Raw genomic sequence first — 23,483 nt, forward strand, 5'->3', positions numbered from 1 at the left:
ATTATATGTGTTGTAACAATAGCATTTAACAAAACTACATCAATTCAGTGCAAAAAATAAATGGTCCACATTATGTGTTAAGGTTTGGAACTGATTAAACAGGAAAAAGAAATTGATTATTACACGATTATAACAGTAAATGTATGAATGATCAAATGTTAAACTAGATTATTATTAAAAACAGATTTATTGTCAGACCACGACACTAAAAACCCTGGCTTTTTCCCTGTGATTTCCAGGTTCACATCTCATCTTACTGAGGTCCAGGCAAACTGGCAGTGAATGGAGGTTAGTAAAATCCTCGTTCACTGTGAAGTTGAGCTGTGATAACCATATTTCATTTTTAACCTGAATAAAAATTCTTATCAAAGCAACAAACCATGATTTTTATTCTGTAGTACAATCTAGCTTTTTTCTAAATGTAAACTCATTTCCTTTAAACAGAACTATACCACAGAATAAATAAATAAAATTCATTGTTTTTGTGCTATTGTTGCTTTTTTCAGAGTGGCTTTACTCAGGTGAAAAATATAATGTGGTAATCACAGCTTAATTTTACAACGGACCATGATTTTGCTCACCTCCATGGCCCTCACTTTGGCTGGGCTCCAGGGAGCTCTACCCTTTAACCCCATTATGGGTGGTCCTGAACAGGGGTCTAATAAATCTGCCATCATTCAACAGCAGAATATGATCTGTGGTCCGTAGTTCTCTTGGTCATCTTTCCATTCTGGAACATAAAATTCAGCACCTGTTTTTCCATCGTTAGGATGGAGAAAGCTACACAGAAATGGTTTAAAGACAACAAGGAGAATGTTCTGGATTGGCCAAGTCAAAGCGCAGACCTCAATCCAATAGAGAGTTAGTGTCTGGACTTGAAAAGGGCTGTTCACACCTGATCCCTGTACTCTGACTCTGGCTTCTTTTATTTTCAATAATCAATAAAGATGAAAGGAGAAAACCAAATTAAGATTTTTTTTACTTTATTAAACAGATCAATAATTGATCAATGACTGATCTTTGATCGATTCGGAGGAGACATCAAAGAGAAACAAACGATAAAACATCTTTGAACAGGACGTTGATGGGAATGATGTCACCAGAAATCATAGATATATATATATATATGAAGGTGCTGCTTTCTGAGTTATGACATGTGTCTATTTGGCTGCCATCTTGGAGAGGGGTAGCAGATGCAGGGAAACACCTTCCTGTCTTGTGGCGAGGTGTCCTAGCGAGGTAGGGTGAAGGGGTGAAGGTCACACTGAGGGTAATGTGAAATTTCCCAGAATGCCTTGTGAACCATCAGAACGAACTGTAACGGTACAGTAGAAAGGACGTTTATTCAGCTGACAGCTCTTCAAATGTACAGGAGCTGAAACATCATCATCAGTGTGTGGAGCTTTTACTGGGTCAGAGGTCTTTTACCATCATCATCCTGATTAATTATTATAAAAACAAATTTGTGACATAACAGCTTCACAATTCAGAGACTATGGATGATTTTAACTGAGGACAAACCTCCAGACCTCATGCTGTCATTGACTTACACTTTTCATAAGCTGTGGCTACCCCTCTCCAAGATGGTGCCTGAGTCAACATATGCCTCCAGTACATAGCAGCCAAGGTTTAAAACAGAAAGGCAGGAAACTGAGAAAAGAGGCTTCTGTGTTGTCAAAATGAAAGTTTGCAGGTATGGAACTGGTCTTAATACTTCAGGATGGACCTAGGGCTAATCACAATGAAAAACCTTAAGCTATTCAGTCTTATTTCAGTTAACCAGGGACAAAAACCTGGATCCCAATCAGCTGAACCCCAAAGTCCTAGTCCTCCTGGGGTCATAACATTAATCTTGTTAGCTGTACCCTAGAGTCCTAGTCCTCGTAGGGTCCAAACACGGATCCCAATCAGCTGTACCCCAGAGTCCTTGTCCTCCTGGGGTCCAAACATGGATCCCCCTTAGCTGTACCCTAGAGTCCAAGTCCTTCTTGGGTCCAAACCCTGATCCCCCTTATCTGTACCCTAAAGTCCAAGTCCTCCTAGGTCCAACCACTGATCCCCCTCAGCTGTACCCTAGTCCTCCTGGGGTCCAAACACGAATCCCCCTCAGCTGTACCCTGGAGTCCTAGTCCTCCTGGGGTCCAAACACTGATCCCCCTTAGCTGTACCCTAGAGTCCTGGTCCTCCTTGGGTCCAAACACCGATCCCCCTTAGCTGTACCCTTGAGTCCTGGTCCTCCTTGGGTCCAAACACTGATCCCCCTTAGCTGTTCCCTAGAGTCCTGGTCCTCCTGGGGTCCAAACACTGATCCCCCTTAGCTGTACCCTAGAGTCCTTGTCCTCCTGGGGTCCAAACACTGATCCCCCTTAGCTGTACCCTAGAGTCCTGGTCCTCCTTGGGTCCAAACACCGATCCCCTTTAGCTGTACCCTTGAGTCCTGGTCCTCCTTGGGTCCAAACACTGATCCCCCTTAGCTGTACCCTAGAGTCCTGGTCCTCCTGGGGTCCAAACACTGATCCCCCTTAGCTGTACCCTAGAGTCCTTGTCCTCCTGGGGTCCAAACACTGATCCCCCTTAGCTGTACCCTAGAGTCCTTGTCCTCCTGGGGTCCAAACACTGATCCCCCTTAGCTGTACCCTAGAGTCCTGGTCCTCCTGGGGTCCAAACACTGGTTCTCTGACAGTAAAATGAGGTTAAATCTGCTGTTTGAAATATAAAACCATGTTTTTAAATGAAACATCACAGCTGTGTCCCAGACAAGCTTCTCAAACACTTCGTAGGTTCTGAGTTCACATAATGAGATCTGATGGTATTAATCCATGGAACAGCATGCTAACCGGTAGCATAGTTAGCATGGTGTGATATCTGCAGTATAAATGTAGAGTACTGAATATTTAAGAAGGTTGAATGAGACACAGCTGATTGGTCTTTCAGCCAATTTCAGGTTGAAAACCAAATCTTTTGGACTCTGGGGCTTCTATACTTCTGCCAGGGGTTAGCCTGCCTGTTAGCCATTAGTGTCAGTGCAGGTGGGAGAGTTTATTTACATGACACCTGCACAGGTATAGCTCAGGGTCAGACGGAGTGCTGGGCAAGTTCGTGGTCGGATGTGGAGCTTGTCTGACGCTCCACGGCACGCTGGGCCTTACAGGCGGCCATCTTGCTCTGGATGTCCCTCTTCCTCTCAAAATAGTCGACCAGTGGCGGCTCTGTCAGCAGTGAGGCCAGAACCTGTTCGAAAGTGATGGACCAATCCACGTCAAGCACGCTGCCTCGCCTCTGCTCGCCGCTGCCCACCAGAACGGTGTCGTCGGCGATGTCCTCACACTGAAGCGAGCCGGAGCTGACCACCGAGTACGAGGACACTGATGTGTCATCCTTCCCCTCCTCGTCAGACGTCGGTGGGGCGGCCGGCTCCAGCTGAGCCTCCGCCAGAGCCCGGCACACCTGAGAATCACCTGAACACTCTTCCTCAGTGGCAGGTTCAGGAGGCTGGGCCTGTACAGGGTTGTCTGTTCTCCTGCTGCCATTATTGAATTTCTTCCCAACCTCTCCGATCCGGAGCAGCAGGCTGGCCACGGTGGCGATGGAGTGGTAGAGCTGCTGCTCGCCAGGCTCCTCACTGAACATGTTATAGAGTGTCTTACAGAGGTCGATGAACTGCTCCTGGAGAGAGAGAAAGAAGGCAGGGTTGAACAAGAGAAAGAGAATGGTTTAATCATGTCAAACAGACAGTGGCCTCTCACTGAACGTCTGTGTCTTACAGAGGTACATGAATTGCCTGTCGTCTTGAACTGAAAATTCCTGAAAACCCTGCAGTCCCTGAGCAGCCCCCAGTGTCCACCTACATACATGTAGGTACATGGTCAAACTCCTTCTTTGTGACACCATCATTGGAATACCAAGTCCAGCGCCATGAGACTGCTCTCTGAAACCACAATCCAGCAATCCTCAGGCTCTGACTGCTGGAAAAGTCAAAGTTCATTGAGGAGCTTTCATCTCGTTGTCCAGAGTTGTGTGGGCCAGTCCACGCCTTATAGCCCTCCCTGTCAGTGCCAGTGGTAGCATTGAAGTCACCAAGAACAGCCAAGGCATCACCCCTGGGGATCAGATCTACCCCTGAGGTGAGGTGGGTCTGGTGTAGAACGCTTCCTTTGCAGAGTTCACTCACCCCTGTTAGAGCGTAAACTGGGACGAACAAGACCGAGCCCAATGAATGGGCCGATCTAGCGTGAAGTTAATGCCAACCTCCTTTCAGCTTTGTCAGAAACTGCCGTAACCATACCGAACAATTCCCAATGTGGAATTAAGATAAATGATTATAGCAGATGATTAGAATCGGTATGGTGTAAAGCACAGGTGTCAAACTCAATCACAGAAGGCGCTGGATTCTGAATGAAGGTCTAACCTGAGGGCCTAAAAGGGTCCACATATTGCTAAACTGATAACCTCATTTTAGCCAGTAATAAACTATGGAGAAAAAATAGCACTGATGATAGATGATTTTGAGATTTAAAAAGTCAAAATGATTAGTTGAAAGGCTCAAAATCTGAGATAAAAAGTCAAAATTATCAGTTCAAAAGGTCAAACACAAATTAGATGTTAAAATAATACTTTCAAAAGGCAAATGTAAAAAAAAACAAACATTCACAATCATGTTTTTAAGGCATAATTATGTCTTTGAAATTTAAAATGGTGCACCTAAAAGGTCAAAATATGAAATAAAATGTCAAAATAATACATTGTAAAGGTCAAAATAGAAGTTAAAACGTTGAAATAATAAATTGAAAAGGTCAAAATACAGTCATGGACGAAAGTATTGGCACCCCTGGAATTTTTCCAGAAAATACAGCATTTCTCCCAGAAATTGTTGCAATTACAAATGTTTTTGGTATACACATGTTTATTGCCTTTATGTGCATTGGAACGACACAAAAAATTAGAAGAAAAAAGACAAAATTGACATAATTTTACACAATACTCAAAAAATGGGCCGGACAAAATTGTTGGCACCCTTTTTAAACTGTGGGTAAATCATTTTATTTCCAGCATGTGATGCTCATTTAAACTCACCTGTGGCAGTAACAGGTGCTGGCAATCTAGAAATCACACCTGAAGCCAGTTAGAATGTATAAAAGTTTACTCAACCTTTGTGTTGTGTGTCTGTGTGTGTCACACCAAGCAAGGAGAAGAGAAAGAAGAGCCCAGAATTGTCTGAGGACTTAAGAAGCAAAATTGTGAAAAAATATGAACAAAATATGAACAATCTCAAGGTTTCATCTCCAGAGATCTTGAGATTCCTTTGTCCACTGTGCGTAAAATAATCAAGAAGTTTATAACCCATGGAACTGTGACTAATCATCTTGGACGTGGACGGAAGAGAAAAACTGACAAAAGAATGCAACGCAGGATAGTTGGAATGGTGGATAAACATCCTCAGTCAACTTCCACACAGATTCAGGCTGTCCTGCAGACTCAGGGTGCAAAAGTGTCAGCTGGGACCATACGTGGTCATCTGAATGAGATGAAGCGCTATGGCAGGAGACCCAGGAGAACCCCATGACTGACAAAGAGACATAAAAAAGCCAGACTGGAGTTTGCAAAAATGGACCTGAGTAAGCCTCAATCCTTCTGGGAGAACATTTTGTGGACAGATGAGACTAAGGTAGAGCTTTCTGGAAAAGCACGTCATTCTACTGTTTACAGAAAACAGAATGAGCCCTACAAAGAAAAGAACACAGTACCTACAGTCAGACATGGTGGAGGTTCAAGGATGTTTTGGGGTTATTTTGTTGCCTCTGGCACTGGGTACCTTGACTGTGTGCAAGGAATCATGAAATCTGGAGACTATCAAAAAATTTTGGGCCGCAATGTAGGGCCTAGTGTCAGAAAGCTGGGTCTGCATCAGAGGTCATAGGTGTTCCAGCAGGACAACGACCCGAAACAAACCTCAAAAAGCACCAAGAAATGGTTGGAGACAAAGCTGGAGAGTTCTGAAGTGGCCAGCAATGAGTCCAGATCTAAATACCATTGAACACCTATGAAGAGATCTTACAACTGCTGTTGCAAGAAGCACCCTTCAAATCTGAGAGACCTGGAGCAGTTTGCAGAAGAAGAGTGGTCCAAAAATCCAGTTGAGAGATGTGAGAAGCTTGCTGATGGTTATAGGAAGTGATTTGTTTCAGTTATTTTTTTCCGAGGTTGTGCAACCAAATATTAAGTTGAGGGTGCCAATAATTTTGTACGGACCATTTCCTGAGTTTTGTGTAAAATTATGTTAATTTTGTCTTTTTTTCTTCTGATTTTTTGTGTTGCTCCAATGCACATAAAGGCAATAACCACACGTATACCAAAAACATTTGTAATTGCAACAATTTCTGGGAGAAATGCTGTATTTTCTGGAAAAAATTCCAGGGGTGCCAATACTTTCGTCCATGACTGTAGGAGATAAAAAGTCAAAATAATTAATTGAAGAGGTCAAAATATGAGTCAAAACGTTGAAATTATAAATTGAAAAGGTTAAAATAGGAGATCAAAAGTCAAAATATTTGAAAAGGTCAAAATATGAGATAAAGGTGAAAATAATACATTCACAAGGTTAAAATATGACACAAAAAGTCAAAATTATGAATTGAAAAGGTCAAATATGAGACAAAAAGTCTAAATAATAAATTGAGAATGGTCAAAATATGAGATAGTAAGTCAAAATAATAAATATGAAAGGTCAAAATATGAAATAAAAGTTCAAATAATAGATTGAAGTCATAAATGTGCAATGCCAAATTGGAAATAAGAAAGCAAAACACAAATTAATTTATTTCCCCACATTTCTTTTTGTTTAGTAATTTTTACTATTTTTTTTTCATATTTTTATGACTTAGGGATATTTGATATGATCAAGTTTAATTTTACATTTTTATACTGGAGGAAATCTGCAGACCTCATATTTTAGGGCCAGTTATAATAAGAATATGATATGATTTTGTGGGCTGGGTCTAACTGTGTCATGGGCCGGATTTGGCCCCCGGGCCTTGAGTTTGGCACCCCTAGTGTTGAGGAAAAGAGCCCTGATGGAGAGAGGGGGTCAGTTCACCTGGTTGATCCTGGGCAGGTCTTTGATGGTCTCTGTCTTTGGTTCTTTCTCTTTGGCCCACATCCTCAGGTAGTATCTGTAGTCCTTTGCACGCTCCTCACCAGCTAGGACACAAGGAACAACATGTCAGAGGTCACACACTACAGGTACATCACATGACCATTCTCCATAGGCAGAGCATTTACCTTTCCTTTCTTCGCCGTCCCCACCTCCTTCTTTAACCTCCTCACCTGCACAGACAGGAAACACAGTCATCATGGTTGTTGAAGAGATTTACCTCCCTTATGTCTGTCTCTAAACCGGACCCTGACCCTCTCACCTGTGCCCAGGAGTGAAACCCACTCTCATCACCTTTTGTGCCACTTTCACTTTTAACTAATTTTCACCAGATGGTTCAAACAAACGGGTCCTTTCTGGTGCCCAATTAGGAGACCTGGAGTTAACGCAGGACCACAGAGACCAACAACCAAACAGCAGGTAACTCTACCTGTCTGAGGTTGGATCCCTGTTCGTTCACTTCCTGTTTTGAAGAGGTGTTGCTTTGTTTGACGATCTGCAGGCTATATCTGCTGCTTCGTTTGAAATTGACCAGATGCTCTGCATTTCTGTTGGATTCAGCTTAATACCAGCTGGCAGAAGCTCTGTTGAAAAAAGACTCGTCTCTGATCTTGATAGGAGCAGATTAATGCGGTGCTTCTGGGACATGCTGGAGACAGCCTGTGTATGTGTGGATCTACAAAGATTGATGAGAGAGGTCTCTGATCTGGAGAGGAAACTAAACACCACAGAAGTGGACAACTTGGATATTACGAAAGAATCGATGAACCACAGCCTCAGGAAATCTGAGGAAGAGTGTCAGCTGAGACTCAACTAAGACAGAGCAGACTGTGAGCCTAGATCATCCAAAACTGAAGAAGAGAATGGCAGAGCAAGAAACAAACCTGAGATCACTTCCTGCTGCCCTGGAGTGTCCAAATCAGACGGGACAGAAGATTCTGGAAGGAAGTAGGACAGAGGAAAAGAAGCAAATCATGTAGCAGAAGAAGATGAGAAAAGAAACAGAAGAAGTAAAAAAGAAGTAGAGGAAGTCGGACAAAGAAGAAGAACAAGCAAAAGGAGAGAAAGAAGAAGCAGAAGATGGAGAAAAAGAATAAGAGGAAGAAGGACAGAGGAGAAGAAAATGCAAACGATGGAGAATTAAAGGAAGTAGGACAAAGAAGAAGAAAGAGGATGGAGAAGGAGATGTTAAGGAAGTAGGGCAGGGGAGAAAGAAGCAAAAGATGGAGGTGAGCAAAAGAAAGAGAAAATAAAGTCAGAGTGGAGGTTGGATGGACATAAACATGAAGACACCTTAACAACATCTCTCAGGTGTTAGTACCAGCTCACCTGTCAGCAGGTGAGAAGCTCCAGCCAACATTTATGAACATTAAAGAACAGAAACAGCTGTTTACCTCGACTGTCCTCAGTGAAGAAGTTTGTGGCTTCGAGGGCAGACTCAGCCTCCTCCGGACACAGAGCTGGAATAAAAACATCACCAGTCACCATGGCAACCATCATCCTGCTGATAGCCACTAACTTCGTTCTGTCAGAACATACAGGTAAGCTCACCTGGTGGAAGGTGGAGCTTATAAAGAAGCTTCAGTTTCTCCGTCATGTCTCCGTGATACATCCCACCTGTGGACACAGACAGGTGGAGCTGATCAGTACAGATCATCAGCTGATTATCCAGATATTGATCAGAGTGGAGATGGATCAGCTGAGGCAGAGGACAGGGGATTTCAGAGTGAGACGTAGTCCAGCTGCCTCCAGAGACCCCTGGGTCTCTAACCAAGCCCTCAGGGCCTCCTTCTTAAGCCAGGCAATGAGCTTTAGCAGCCGCTTCCACAACGTAGGTGTTGAACATGGACCACTCAGACCCATGTCCCAGCCTCCCACAGGATACACAAGAAGTTCTTCCAGAGGTGGAAGTTAAAGACTACATGGACAGGGGTCTCTGCCTGGCATTCATGTCTGTACTGCCTCAATTAGTTCTATCAAAGGATGACATCACCTCTAAAGGCAAGGATGGAATGTTTTATAAACTTTAAAGGAAGAAATCTTTAACAGTAAGGATGGAATGTTTTATAAACTTTAAAGGAAGACATCTTCAAAGCCAAGAATAGAATGTTTTATTAACATTGAAGGATGACATCACCTCTAAAGGTAAAGATGGAATGTTGAATAAACTTTAAGGGAAGACATCTTCAAAGCCAAGAATTGAATGTTTTATAAACATTAAAGGATGACATCTTCAAAGGTAAGGATGGAATGTTGTATAAACAATAAAGAATGGTGTCATCCTCAAAGGCAAGGATGGAATGTTTTATAAACATTAAAGATTGATATTATCTTTCAAGGCAAGGATGGAATGATTTATAAACTTTAAAGATTGATATTATCTTTCAAGGCAAGGATGGAATGTTTTATAAACATTAAAGGATATTATCTTTCAAGGCAAGGATGGAATGTTTTACAAACTTTAAAGGACATCATCTTTAAAGGTAAGGTTGAAAGTTTTTTAAACTTTAAAGAATGGCCTCTTCAAAGGTAAGGATGGAATGTTTTATAAACATTAAAGTATGGCATGATCCTCAAAGGCAAGGATGGAATGTTTTATAAACATTAAAAAATTGAATCATCTTCAAAAGCAAGGATGGAATGTTTTATAAACGTTATAGGATGACTTCACCTCTAAAGGCAAGGATGAAATGTTTTATAAACTTCAAAGGGTGATATCATCTTTAAAGGCAAGGATAGAATGTTTTCTAAACATTTAAGAATGGTATCTCCTTTACAGGCACAGATCGAATGTTTTATAAATTTTAAAAGATAACATGATCTTCAAAAGAAATGTTGGTGAAGGTGGGGTTGTTTAGGGCTTTAGGTAGACTGGAATGTTTTATTTGGAGTGTGTTATACATACTGACAGGACAGTGAGTGACAGGTGTGTGTGGGCTTGGCCTCACTCAGTCCCGTGATGAACTCTTTGAAGTTGATCAGTCCGTCCCCGTTCTGGTCCAGCAATCTGAAGAGGCGGGCGGACAGCATGGGGGTGTGGCCTCCACAGACCCAGGGTGCCAGCGCCGCAAACAGCTGACTGAACTGGGCGGGGTCTATGCGGTACTGCTCCAGGTAGGGCAGACTGGGGTCATGACGGTCAGCCGCTGAGCTGCTGGAGCCCCAGTAACAGCTGGTCATGTGTTTGGACTGGAACACAGAGATGACCTTGACATCACACGCTGAGCTTCAAACTGATTGGCTGTTGGTCTGAAGGCTGTCTGAGCATACCTTAAAGAGACAGTAGAGCTCCTCCAGCTCCTCGATACTAAAAGCAGACTCCGTCATCATAGCCCGGACCTGTAGGAGAACATGTGATCAGGGTGACCACAGGTCTCTGTTAACACATTAGCCAACGCTCCTCTGTTAGTATCAGCAAACAGTATCCTAACATCACTCACCACGCTCCTCTTAGCAGTGTCCTCCAGGGACTGGATGACCTTTAACCTCTGCTTGAACCTCATCTGCTCGATGACATCAGAGCGCAGGCTGCCGTATTTCTGAGAACAGAAAAAGAAACTGGAATTACCTCAAATACAGGTCCAGGAATAAGACTGAACCTTTTATGGAAATTTTATGTAGCCTTTGAGGTTTGGACCAAGCCTTCAGGAATTAGACCTAGCTTTTCAGTTATTAAAAATAGCCTTCAGGATCTCTAGACTGAGACCTTTAATTATTTAAAAATAGCATACAATAATTAGGCTGAGCCTTTCAGTCAGTAAATATAGTCTTCAGGAATTAGACCAAGCCATTCAGTCAGCCAATTTAGCCTTCAGGAATTAGACTGAGCCTTTCAGACATTTGAATTAGCCTTCAGGATTTAGACTGAACGCTCCAATTATTTAAAATAGCATTCAGGAATTAGACTGAGCCTTTCAGTCAGTAAATATAGCCTTCAGAAATTAGACTGAGCCTTCCAGACATTTGAATTAGCCTTCAGAGGGGGTACTAGGTTGTCACCGGCTACAGGGGCCTGGCTAGCTAGAGCTGAGAATAAAGGTTTGGATAAAGTGGTATGGAGCCACATTTCAAAAAGACTTACCCTGTCCTCCAGAGCTACAAATGAACTACAGTTAATATTATAATACATTTATCAATTATATTTATATATATATTATAATAGGATATAGTCTTTATTTTAATATTAATGATTTACACTGGTCTATTATAAAAGACCACAACAGAGAGTACGGTCTAGACCTGCCCTCTTTGTGGTGTCTTGAGATAACAATGGCTATGAAAAATAGCCTTCAGAAATTAGATCCAACCTTTCAGTGATTCAAAATAGCCTTTATGAATGAAACCAAGCCTTCGTCAGGAATTAGACTGAGCCTTTCAGTGTTCTGGAATCAGACTTAGCCTTCCTCATGAACCAGGTCACGCCTCTCATGAATTAAACTGGACCTTCCTCAGGAATTAGACAGGGCCGTGACTGACCTCATAGGAGGACTTGATGAGGTCAAAGACGTCGATCTCAGGTGGAGGTTCATCTCCACTTGTCAGCAGGGCATGCAGGTGAGGAATGGGCGGGGCCACAGTCTGTTTGTTGACCACGTTATCCAGGTACCTTCGCAAAGACAGGAAACAGTTAACCTAATCACACCTGTCTGATTTAGGCTCACCTGGATACAGGTGATACAGCTCATTTAGACCTCCTTCACTGTTTCATCCTGATGCTATAGTCGTTTAAATTCATTTTTATCCTCATTAATCTACAGTCAGTCCCCCATCATTACAAAGGGAAAACAGAAGTTTAGACATTTATTTAAAATTAAAACTAAAACATCAGAGTGACATCAGTATTCAGAGCCTTTACTCAGTACCCAACAAGCTTCGCACACCTCCACTGGGAGCTTTTCTGCTGAGCCCCTCTAGGACATTCAGAGTTGTTCCTAATCCACTACTGTGTTGGCTTGGCTGCGGTCTTAGGGTCATTGTCATGTTGGAAGATGAACCTTCAGCCCAGTCTGAGATCTTGAGCAGGTTGGAGAGCAGGTGTAACAGGTTTTTTTTTTTTTGACCAGTCTCCCAGTCCCTGCTGGGAAACACCCTGACTGCATAATGCTGCCACCACCATGCTTCACTGTTGGGATGGTATTAAGAGGGTGATGAGCGGTGCCTGTTTTCCTCCAGACACATTTAGAAATGAGATCAAACAGTTCAATCTTATTTCCATCTGACCAGAGAATCTGGTCTCTCACAGTCTCAGAGTCTTTCTGAGGTTTTTTTGTAAACTCCAATTAGGCTGTCATGTGTTTTTCGCAGGAGAGAGTCGTCTGTCTATCCACTCAAATGAATGAAGCAACTGTAGCATCAGGCTGAAACATTGAAGGAGGTTCTGAAAGTCTCACTCATTTCATACTAAGATGTCTTACCGTCCCAGGATGGTCATGGCCTCGCCCTCATCACTGCAGCCCAGCAAAGCGTTCATGTTATCACCGAGAACAGCGAGTGCCACCTGCAGGGGGAGTGACAAACGACAACAAAGATCAGTTTTGTTCACGATTATTAGGAACTCAGGCGGTCAATACACCACCAGGAAACAGGAAGTACGGAAAGCATACTGGCTCACCTGGAAGATGACCTTGATGCCCTCATAGAAGAAGCAGTCAACCAATAAGACGGCGCTGTCGAACGGCATCACAGAGAGGAAGAGAGTGAGGAACCAGGAGAGGCTGATGGTGGAGATCACGCCAAGCTCCTTCATACGTTCATACAGCAGCGGGAGGAAGGCCCGGGTGAGCTCCTCGAAGACACCCTGGTCAACCAGAGCTCCTACGGAGACAAAAACTTCCATTAAACCAGAAAAAAACTACAAGAACCACAAAAAAATTCAATAAACTATGACAAACTACAATAAACTATAACAAACTACGTCAGCCAAAGACCACGTGAACTTCTCAGAGATGTCCTGGTCCACCAACGCTCTTGCACAGACAAAGCCTTTCATTAAACCAGGAAAAACTACAAGAACTACAATAAACTACAATAAACTATGACAAATGACTGCAGGAACTCCACGAAGACGCCCTGGTCCACCAGACCTTCTGTAGAGACAAAAAAGGTTAAATTAAACTAAAGATAAATTACAATTAACTATGATAAACTACAATAAATTATGACAAACTACGCCAGCCAAAGACTACATGAACTCCTTGAAAACGCCTTGGTCCACCAGAGCTCTGAGAGAGGACAAACTACAAAAACCACATTAAACTATAATAAAGATGACAAACTATGTCAACCAAAGACCAAACGATCTCCTCTGAAGATGCCCTGGTCCACCAGACCTTCTGTAGAGACAATAAAGGTTAAATAAAACAAATTAAACAAAACTACATAAAAACATCTGGAGCTAATGAATAAAAATGGAAGGAAAAGCCCCAACATCCCCAGCTTCACCAACATTCCATTTCTTGCCTTTGATCATGTCATTCTTTGAAGCCTTTAAAAGGCTTTAGAAAGATTATCAAATCTTAATCATTCCACCCTTGCCTTCTTCATTCAGGCCAATCTGGCCCCCAGTCTTTATTCCAGTCTAACCAGTACTCCTATAGGTTTATTGTCTTAATAGTACATCAGTGTTTCCATTAAAGCAGGATTAGGATCAAAGAAGGGAGGAGAGCGAATAAAGATACTAACTTCACAACATTAACATTGATTCAGAATCTCCATCATCAGAACCATGAGACTGAAAACCTTTATATGATCTTCTACTCATCTGATATCACTGACTCGTGTGATGTCACTGACCTACAACCCTGGTGTTGTAGTAGTCAGGCAGCATGCGTTCACAGAGCGCCACCAACAGCCAGAAGGCTTCCTCCTCTGGACAGTAGAGCAGCAGCACTGAAGTCACAATGTTCATGGCCTAGACCAGAGACAAGGGGGGCGGGTTTACTGGGTTAAATATTGATTATTGCTACTGATCAATATGTTTACCATTTTGGGCCTGAAAAAAAAAAACTATACCCTCTAAAACCTGATAAATGATAACTATATTTACCCTTAATACCCGATCAATAATAACTATAGTTACCCTTTAATACCCAATCAATAATAACTATAGTTACCCTTTACTACCCGATCAATAATAACTATAGTTACCCTTCAATACCCTATCAATAATAACTATAGTTACCCTTTAATACCTGATCAATAATAACTATAGTAACCCCTGTAATACCTGATCAATAATAACTATATTTACCCTTTAATACCGATCAATAATAACTATATTTAGCTATTAATACCTGATCAATAATAACTATATTTACCCTTCATACCTGATCAATAATAACTATATCTACCCTTTAATTCCTGATCAATAATAACTATATTTACCCTTTAATACCTGATCAATAATAATTATATTTACCCTTAATAACTGATCAATAATAACTTTATTTACCCTTTAATTCCTGATCAATAATAACTATATTTACCCTTTAATACCTGATCAATAATAATTATATTTACCCTTAATAACTGATCAATAATAAATTTTTTTACCCTTTAATTCCTCGTAAATAAAAACTTCAGGTAACCTAACAGTACTGATGATTAGTTATTGATCAGTATTAATGTAACAGTATTAATGATTAGTTATTGATCAGTATTACCTGAGATTATTGACCATCAGTTATTGATCAGTATTAACTTAACAGTATTGATCATTAGTTATTGATCAGTATTAACCTAACAGTATTGATCATTAGTTATTGATCAGTATTAACTTAACAGTATTGATCATTAGTTATTGATCAGCATTTACCTGACAGTATCCAATGCCCGGGTTTCGGTGGGCGTAAGCAGTAAGGACGCGGCGCAGAGCAGCAATTCCAGTCTCGTTCTGGAAGGCTCGGTGCTCCGGCATGGAGCGGTGAAGGTCACGCTCGATCTCCTCAGTAGCCAATGAGCACAATCCCATGGCCTGCTCCACCAGGTCACCATAGTAACCAGGATGAGCTGCCATCTCATTCTGGGCACCTGGCGGGAGATGAAAACATGAATGATTAACTGATGATGAACGCGTAAGGGGGAGGAGATATCCGAGGCCAAAGTTGCTGAATGATTGGATTTATGAGTGAATAACTGAATGAATGGCAGGACGAATGAGTGAATAAACAGACCTGAGAACAGCATCCATAGCTCTCCTCTCAGACGTTCTGGAATGCCATTGAGGACGAGTTCTCGGGTTTTAGACGTTCTGTACATGCAGACTCCTCGTCCAAACTCAGAGAAGTGAATATTCCACGACTCCTCCTTCATCTTCTCCTTCATCTTAAGAACAGAGAACATCATTATCATCTTCATCATCGTTATTTTCATCTCTACTTTAAGACAAGACAGAGGAATAGACTACCAGTACTTACAGCTTTGGGCCCCAGGTCCTCAGGGGCATCCCGGTGGTAGAGCTGCAGCAGGCCCTGAGTGGCTGTTGGCAGGCCAGGGTGGAAGTGCTGACCCTTGTGGTTAGAGTTAGCTGCTGCAGATGCCTGTGGAGTCAAAGTCACAAACTCAGAGTCGTCTCTGTGACGTCCTACTGTTGAAACCACCCAGACCGTAGGGCGCAGCATCACTGCATGCCTTGGTTACATACCGAGTTACCAAGCAGAGACAGCGGGTTCGTGTCACCCCATGAGCTGTCTGGAGTTCGCTGCAGGAAATCTGAGATTCGCTGAACCAGGAAGTCCCGGTCCTTGAGGTTGGCGAACAGGAAGTTCATCTTGTTCTTGGTGCTGATAGAGACGGGGCACGGCAGGACACTGCTGCTGTCCGCCTTCTCCACGATGGACACCTGGAGAGCAAAGGATGATGGGAAAACAAAGGTGTTAGTAGTTTGGAGATGGATGGGGTTAACATGAACAATCCAGAGCTGAGAGGGTGAATGAATGTCAAGACTGTGAGTGGGGAAAAATAACCACTGCCTTGTTAAACTAGTGGGAATTTGAGCAACTAACCCAGTGGGGAAAAGATTGCCTCATTAAACCAGCGGGAAAATTAGTGCCTCATTAAAACAGCAGGAAAATGAGGGCCTTGTTAAACCAGCAGGAAAATGAGGGCCTCATTAAACCAGCAAGAAAATGAGGGCCTCGTTAAACCAGCAAGAAATTGAGTGCCTCGTTAAACAGGTGGGAAACTGAGTGCCTTGTTAAACCAGCAAGAAAATGAGGCCTCATTAAAATAGCAGCAGAATGAAGGCCTCGTCAAACCAGAGGGAAAATGAGTCTTTTGTTAAACCAGAGGCAAAATGAGGGCTTTGTTAAACCAGCAGGAAAATTAGGGCCTAGGGAATATAACTATCTTGTTTACCTCTTTTAACAGGATGACAGTGACCCGTTAACCTACTAACAGGCGGATTAGCAGTTTGTTTATCTCTCTTAATAGGATGATTAACAGTCAGTTAACTCTCTTAACTGGGTGATAAGCGATTCATTTACCTTGCTTAACGGGATCTCTCTTATAGGAATGGTTAGCAGTTGGTTTACCTCTCTTAATGGGGTAATTAGCAGTTTGTTTACCTTTATTAACAGTGTGATAAGTGGCTCGTTGACCTCTCTGAACCATAGACTGTAGAAAGAATTGGACAAACCCTGTGTGACGTCAGCCATCTGCTTACAATAGGCGGACTCAAACGGCTCTCGAAGCCAATCCGTGGAGGCTTCCATATTGTAATTGCGGTCTCAACCGAACTTTGGATCAACCTAACGGCCCGCCCACTAAGCGCGACTTACTGTCAGCCTGCTAGCTAGCATTCTGGTTGACAGAAACGGAGCCTCTGCCTGCCGAGCTATCTGTCAATCAAATGAGATGCGCCAATCAGCTTTCATCCAAAATATAATCCAAACTCACCCAAAATTCAAAAACAAAATTCCCACAGTGGGAGCACAATAAGACACTAGCTAATGAGACATGTTTGGTGTTTTGAACCAGGCTGTAAACCAGTTTATTTTGTGTGTCAAAACCGGCTGTTTACAGGTGTCCAGACGGGACTTCCGGTGTTGCTGCAGCCAGCCTCAAGTGGACACTCAAGGTATAGCAACTTTTTGCACATCTGCATTGGCTTCATTTTGCAGGACCGGAGGCTGCCGCTTGCTCTGAACAGAGTGATTAGTGGCTTGCTTACCTCTCTTAATGGAATGATGAGTTGACACAGATCCTCCTCTCTGCTGTTAAAACAGATATAGTTGTTGGAGATGAACAGCTGTCCCACCACATGCATCTTAGCGAACGGTGTCCACAGCGTGCAGTCTGTGTGTCCATCTAAACGCTCATCCTGTGTCAGCCGGAACATTGTCCGATAGCGTTCATTCTTTGCCCTTGCATCCAAATCCCTGCAACAGTAAACAGCTGAGTAGGTCAAAGGTCAGAGATAAAGAAAGTCCCAACCTTTTTTTTAATGCTATTATTAGATATTTATATTAGACTGGATAACCCAGCCCAGCTCAAGAGCTTATGATATGATAGAGTCAGACCTCTTCAAAGCAGAGACGTTCTTCAGCGTCTTAGCTGGTTTGGGGAGCGAGCGGTCTGCAGCGAATGCCTCGTTGTCGAGCAGCTGACGCATGGCTATGTTAGCAAGCTGCTCCATGAGTTTAAAGGTATCGTTAATGTTCAGGAACATGGAGAAGAAATGTTCAGTGTGACGTGTGCTGACTCGAACGCTTTCTGGGAACACCAGAGTGGCATTTTTCTCTAGCTGGGTCACCTCCATCCACGGTACCACCAGGGTCACTGTATAGGGCAACATAAGGGTCAAAATGAAGCCATATTGACTGAAAAATTCAAAATGAACATAAAACCTCAAGAGGAACGTACAGTATAACAAAGTAAATAAACTGACTAGACCAGTATCTTTAATGACTACAAAGTATCCTAAAAGAATACACCTGTAGCCTTAATGACAACAAAGTATTCTACATAACTACATCTGTAGTCGTAATGACTCCAAAGTATCCTAAATGAATACACCTGTAGCCTTAATGACTACAAACTATCCTAAATAGATACACCTGTAGTCATAATGACTCAAAAGTATCCTAAATGAATACACCTGTAGCCTTAATGACAACAAAGTATTCTAAACAAATACAACTTTAGTCATAATGACTACAAACTATTTTAAATTAATTCACCTCTGGTCTAAGTGACTACAAAGTATCCTAAATAAATACGCCTGTAGTCGTAATGCCTCCAAAGTGTCCTAAATAAATACACCTTTAGTCGTAATGACTACAAAGTATCCTAAATAACTACACCTCTGGTCTTAGTGACTACAAAGTATCCTAAATGAATACACCTGTAGCCGTAATGACTACAAACTATCCTAAATAAATACACCTTTAGTCATAATGACTACAGAGTATCCTAAATAAATTCACCTCTAGTCTTAGTGACTACAAAGTATCCTAAATGAATACACTTGTAGCCTTAATGACAACAAAGTATTCTAAACAAATACAACTGAAGTCATAATGACTCCAAAGTGTCCTAAATAAATTCACCTCTGGTCTTAGTGACTACAAGTATCCTAAATGAATACACCTGTAGCCTTAATGACAACAAAGTATTCTAAACAAATACACCTGTAGTCGTAATGACTACAAGTATCCTAAATAAATAAACCTCTGGTCTTAGTGACTACAAAGTATCCTTAATAAATATGCCTGAAGTCGTTATGACTACAAAGTATCCTAAATAAATACACCTGTAGTCTTAATGACTACAAAGTATCCTAAATGAATACACTTGTAGTCGTTATGACAACAAACTATCCTAAATAAATACACCTTTAGTCATAATGACTACAAAGTATCCTAAATAAATTCACCTCTGGTCTTAGTGACTACAAAGTATCCTAAATAAATATACCTGTAGTCGTAATGACTACAAAGTATTCTAAATAAATACGCCTGTAGTCTTAATGGCTACAAAGTATCCTAAATAGATACACCTGTAGTCGTAATGGCTACAAAGTATCCTAAATAAATACACCTGTAGTCATAATGACTATAAAGTATCCTAAATAAATATACCTGTAGTCGTAATGACTACAAAGTATCCTACATAAATTCACCTGTAGTCGTAATGACTACAAAGAATCCTAAATAAACACACCTGTAGTCTTTATGACTTCAAAGATCCTTAATAACTAAACCAGTAGCCTTAATTACCATAAAGTATTCTAATTTTCTACACCTGTAGCCTTTATGGCTACAAAGTATCCTAAACAACTACAATTTTAGCCTTACTATCTACATAAGTATTCTTTTTAAGGATAGAAGTGTCGGTTATGATAAGAACTTCTTTATTTAATTGAGCTGTAATAAGGATGAAAGCCTCCAGTGACATCATTATTCCCTGCTATCTGATTGGCCTGTCATACCCTCCTTGCCCAGCAGAAAGGAGTAGAAGCACAGGTGGTTGACGGACAGGTAAACCCAGCCTTGCCGTGGCACTCTGCCCTTCCAGTAGCTGCAGGAGTAATAGTTCACCAGCTTCTCTTCATCAGGCATTCCAAACAGCTTCCTCATCTTCAGCTCTGCCTCCCTAAACTTCCCACAATCCTCCTCCTGTTCATCCGTCTGATTGAGCCGGCTCTCCTCAGCAATGATTCCCTGCAGGAAGTCACATCACTGAGTGGTAGCCTCACAAAGGATGAAAGAAGTGTTAAACATGGCTTAACGTACAGAGATTTTTCCTTTGACGAACGTGGTCACATCCTCATCGTTGTCAAAAATGGAGATGGTCTGCAGCAGGTTGCTCTCCAGCCAATCCCAGTGCTCCGTGATCTCTTTCCTGGAGGAGCCTGTAAGACGACAGCAAAGGTCAATAAAAAACATGAGTCAGCCAAACACAGAGCTCTACTCCACACTTGATCAGCCAGTCACAGCGCTCCCTTTCCACCTGACTCACCACAGGCAATGTTCCAGTACACCTGAGAGTCAGCCGTCTGCAGCAGGATCCTGTAAGGTGCAACTCTAGCACTGGAGTCCAGAACAACGTCCAGAGTCCCCACTAAGAGACCTAAGGACACAAGGACACATGGATATGAGGACATGGGGACTCAGGGACAGGGGGACAGGGGACACAAGGACATGTAGTCTTCTGTAGTGTTCTAAAAGAATATAGGAGTCCTATATTGATCTGTAGTGTTCTATATTGATCTGTTGTGTCCTAGATTGAACTGCAGTGTCCTATATTGATCTGCAGTGTCTTATATTGATCTGTAGTGTCCTATAATAATCTGTAGTGTCCTAGATTAATCTGTAGTGTCCTATATTGATCTGTAGTGTCCTATAATAATCTGTAGTGTCCTAGATTAATCTGTAGTGTCCTATATTGATCTGTAGTGTCCTATAATAATCTGTAGTGTCCTATATTGGTCTGTAGTGTCTTATATTGATCTGTAGTGTCCTAAAATTATCTGTAGTGTCCTATATTGATCTGTAGTGTCCTATAATAATCTGTAGTGTCCTAGATTAATCTGTAGTGTCCTATATTGATCTGTAGTGTCCTATAATAATCTGTAGTGTCCTATATTGGTCTGTAGTGTCTTATATTGATCTGTAGTGTCCTATAATAATCTGTAGTGTCCTAGATTAATCTGTAGTGTCCTATATTGATCTGTAGTGTCCTATAATAATCTGTAGTGTCTTATATTGATCTGTAGTGTCCTATAATAATCTGTAGTGTCTTATATTGATCTGTAGTGTCCTAAAATTATCTGTAGTGTCCTATATTAATCTGTAGTGTCCTAGATTGATCTGCAGTGTCCTATATTGATCTGCAGTGTCCGATATTGATCTGTAGTTTCTTATATTAATCTGTATTGTCCTATATTGATCTGTAGTGTCATATATTAATCTGTAGTGTCCTAGATTGATCTGCAATTTCCTATTTTGATCTGCAGTGTCCTATATTGATCTGCAGTGTCCTATATTGATTTGTAGTGTTCTATATTGATCTGTAATAAATTCTAAAGCCTGTAATAAACTATGATGATCTGTATAAATGACTTGGACTGTTTTTTATAAAAAGCCATTTGAGACTGTCATTATCTGTAATGTACTCTCTGTCCATATTTCTAAGTGCTTTACATAATAATATAATTATAATCATAATCATCATTATTATGATCTGGGCTGCATGGTGGCGCAGGGGTTAGTGCTATTGCCTCACTGCAGGAAGGTTGCTGGTTCGCTTCCCAGTCAGGGTTTTCTATGAGGAGTTTGCATGTTCTCCCTGTGTATGCCCAGGTACTCCGGCTTCCTCCCACCACCAAAGACATGCTCATTAGGTTAATTGATCACTCTAAATGATGAGCTTTATTATTATCATTGTGATAACTATCATTGTTATTACCACTACTATTATTTCATTTTACCATTATTAGTAGTGTAAGTACTTGTATTTGTAATATTTATATTCCTCTCATTGTTGTCATTGTTATCTGTGGTATATAAACATAACTTAGTTTGTACTATAATGAAGTGTAATGTTCTTTCATAATCTGTATTGCATGATGCACATATAACGGTCTGTTATAGACTATGAAGGTATGTATTTTCTACATTATTTTCATATTTCAAAAAATATTTTATATTAAATGGCTGATATAACGGTCTGTTATAGACTATGAGGGTCTGTGTTTTCTAGATAATCATAATTATTTTAAATACAGAACATCTGCTGTAATAAAAGTGTATTTTAAGGACCCACCGGACAGGCCTCCACCCCGGCCGTGGCCCTTCCTCCTCTGCAGGATGAAGAACGGGTTGGCCCGCTCAGAGACCCACAGAGCTCCGGCCAGCAGAACCTCCTCGGGATGGATCCACATCTCTGGCCGCCTCCTGAGCACCGTGAGCCGCGGAAGCTCTGAGAGAGAGGTCGGTGATTCCGGGGAGCTCCGTGATCAGCTGACGGAGGGATGGTGGTTTAGTGTTTTCTTCTTTTTTTTTCTTCTTCTTCGTGGAAAGCTGATGTTGTTGTTTTCAGTCAGTCTGCTGACTGCACATCACTTCCGGGTCTGACGACATGGGGCACGCTGCATGCGCACGCTGCGTCATTACGTCACTCATCCATGCGCGTGCACGCTTAATATTACGGTACTGTGTTTTTGGTGCTTTCAATAACATCCTGTAAATTCTATTTCTTTGGCAAGGACTAATGCGACAAATCCATAATAACAAATCAGATCTTTTCTGAGGTAAACCTGTCTGAGAATTGACACACAAGTTCCTTGGAATATCTTTCACAATGCTCTGTTAATAAATTTTGTCTGGTTTAAACAAAATTTAACAACTGCATTTATATGAATTCGTTTTTTTAAACAAAAGTTTTAACCGTCAAAATTAAATCAAAATACAGTGGACTTACTTGGAAATCATTGCACATGATCTTTAAAATGGATTCAGACACAAAGCCATCATGGATTTGTCAAATAAGTCATTTGCCAAAAGAATCAGAATTTACAGCATGCCACTGAAAGCACCACAAAACGGCGCCGTAAAATGTTGTGCAGAGGTGCAGAGACCATCATGTGACTGCTGTCTGTGTTTCCCTTTTATTCATTCTTAAAGAATTCTTTGGTAATTATCCCTGAAAATGTCCAAGGTAACTTTTATAGGGATTTTTTGGGATTTTTTTGTGTAAAATGAATCATGTAGGATTAAGGGTTCCATACAGGTATGTATTGTCTTCAGCATAAAAATTCAGAATAAAAAAATTACAAAATAATGTTAGATTTTAATAAACAAAAATTCATTCAATACTAAAAAAAACCCTGCCATTAAAAAAAGAAATCATCTGTACATTTAAACCTTTTATCTTCTCATTCAACTTAACACTGTACCTGGTTGCACCACCTGACATTAGGATTACACCACCTGACATTTGAGTTGCACCTCCTGACATGTGAGTTGCACCACCTGACACTTGAGTTGCACTTCCTGGCATTTCAGTTGCACCACCTGACATTTGAGTTGCATCACCTGACATTTGAGTTGCACCACCTGACATTTGAGTTGCACCTCCTGGCATTTCAGTTGCACCACCTGACATTTGAGTTGCACCTCCTGAAATTTCAGTTGCATCTCCTGACATGTGAGTTGCACTTCCTGGCATTTCAGTTGCACCACCTGACATTTGAGTTGCACCTCCTGACATTTCAGTTGCACCTCCTGACATTTCAGTTGCACTGCCTAATATTTCAGTTGCATTTCCTGACATTTGAGTTGCACCTCCTGAAATTTCAGTTGCACCACCTGACACTTGAGTTGCACCTCCTGAC

The 23,483-nt window shown here is 41.5% G+C and overlaps 1 protein-coding gene across 2 annotated transcripts; it reads right to left on the reverse strand.

Moving 5' to 3' along the window:
* Window positions 1-966: 966 nt before the first annotated feature.
* On the reverse strand, window positions 967-22,206 carry LOC121516070 (TBC1 domain family member 9B). Of its 2 annotated transcripts, XM_041797134.1 has the most exons (23): window positions 21,914-22,206; window positions 20,108-20,218; window positions 19,882-20,000; window positions 19,578-19,809; window positions 17,668-17,926; window positions 17,319-17,526; window positions 15,792-15,989; window positions 15,565-15,687; window positions 15,322-15,472; window positions 14,964-15,178; window positions 13,943-14,060; window positions 12,762-12,964; window positions 12,565-12,647; window positions 11,627-11,756; window positions 10,591-10,689; window positions 10,421-10,489; window positions 10,099-10,339; window positions 8,702-8,767; window positions 8,545-8,610; window positions 8,035-8,088; window positions 7,279-7,323; window positions 7,094-7,197; window positions 967-3,666 (listed from the first exon to the last, which is right to left on the reverse strand). In XM_041797134.1, the coding sequence occupies exons 1-23, from the start codon at window positions 22,029-22,031 to the stop codon at window positions 3,076-3,078; spliced, it is 3,603 nt and encodes a 1,200-aa protein (XP_041653068.1). In that variant the 5' UTR covers window positions 22,032-22,206; the 3' UTR covers window positions 967-3,075. The 2 variants fall into 2 exon arrangements, with proteins under 2 accessions (XP_041653068.1, XP_041653069.1); XM_041797135.1 differs by lacking the exon at window positions 8,035-8,088.
* Between the last annotated feature and the right edge of the window lie 1,277 nt (window positions 22,207-23,483).

The sequence above is a fragment of the Cheilinus undulatus genome, linkage group 10 (assembly GCF_018320785.1).
Source record: "Cheilinus undulatus linkage group 10, ASM1832078v1, whole genome shotgun sequence".
NCBI classification, from domain to species: domain Eukaryota; kingdom Metazoa; phylum Chordata; class Actinopteri; order Labriformes; family Labridae; genus Cheilinus; species Cheilinus undulatus.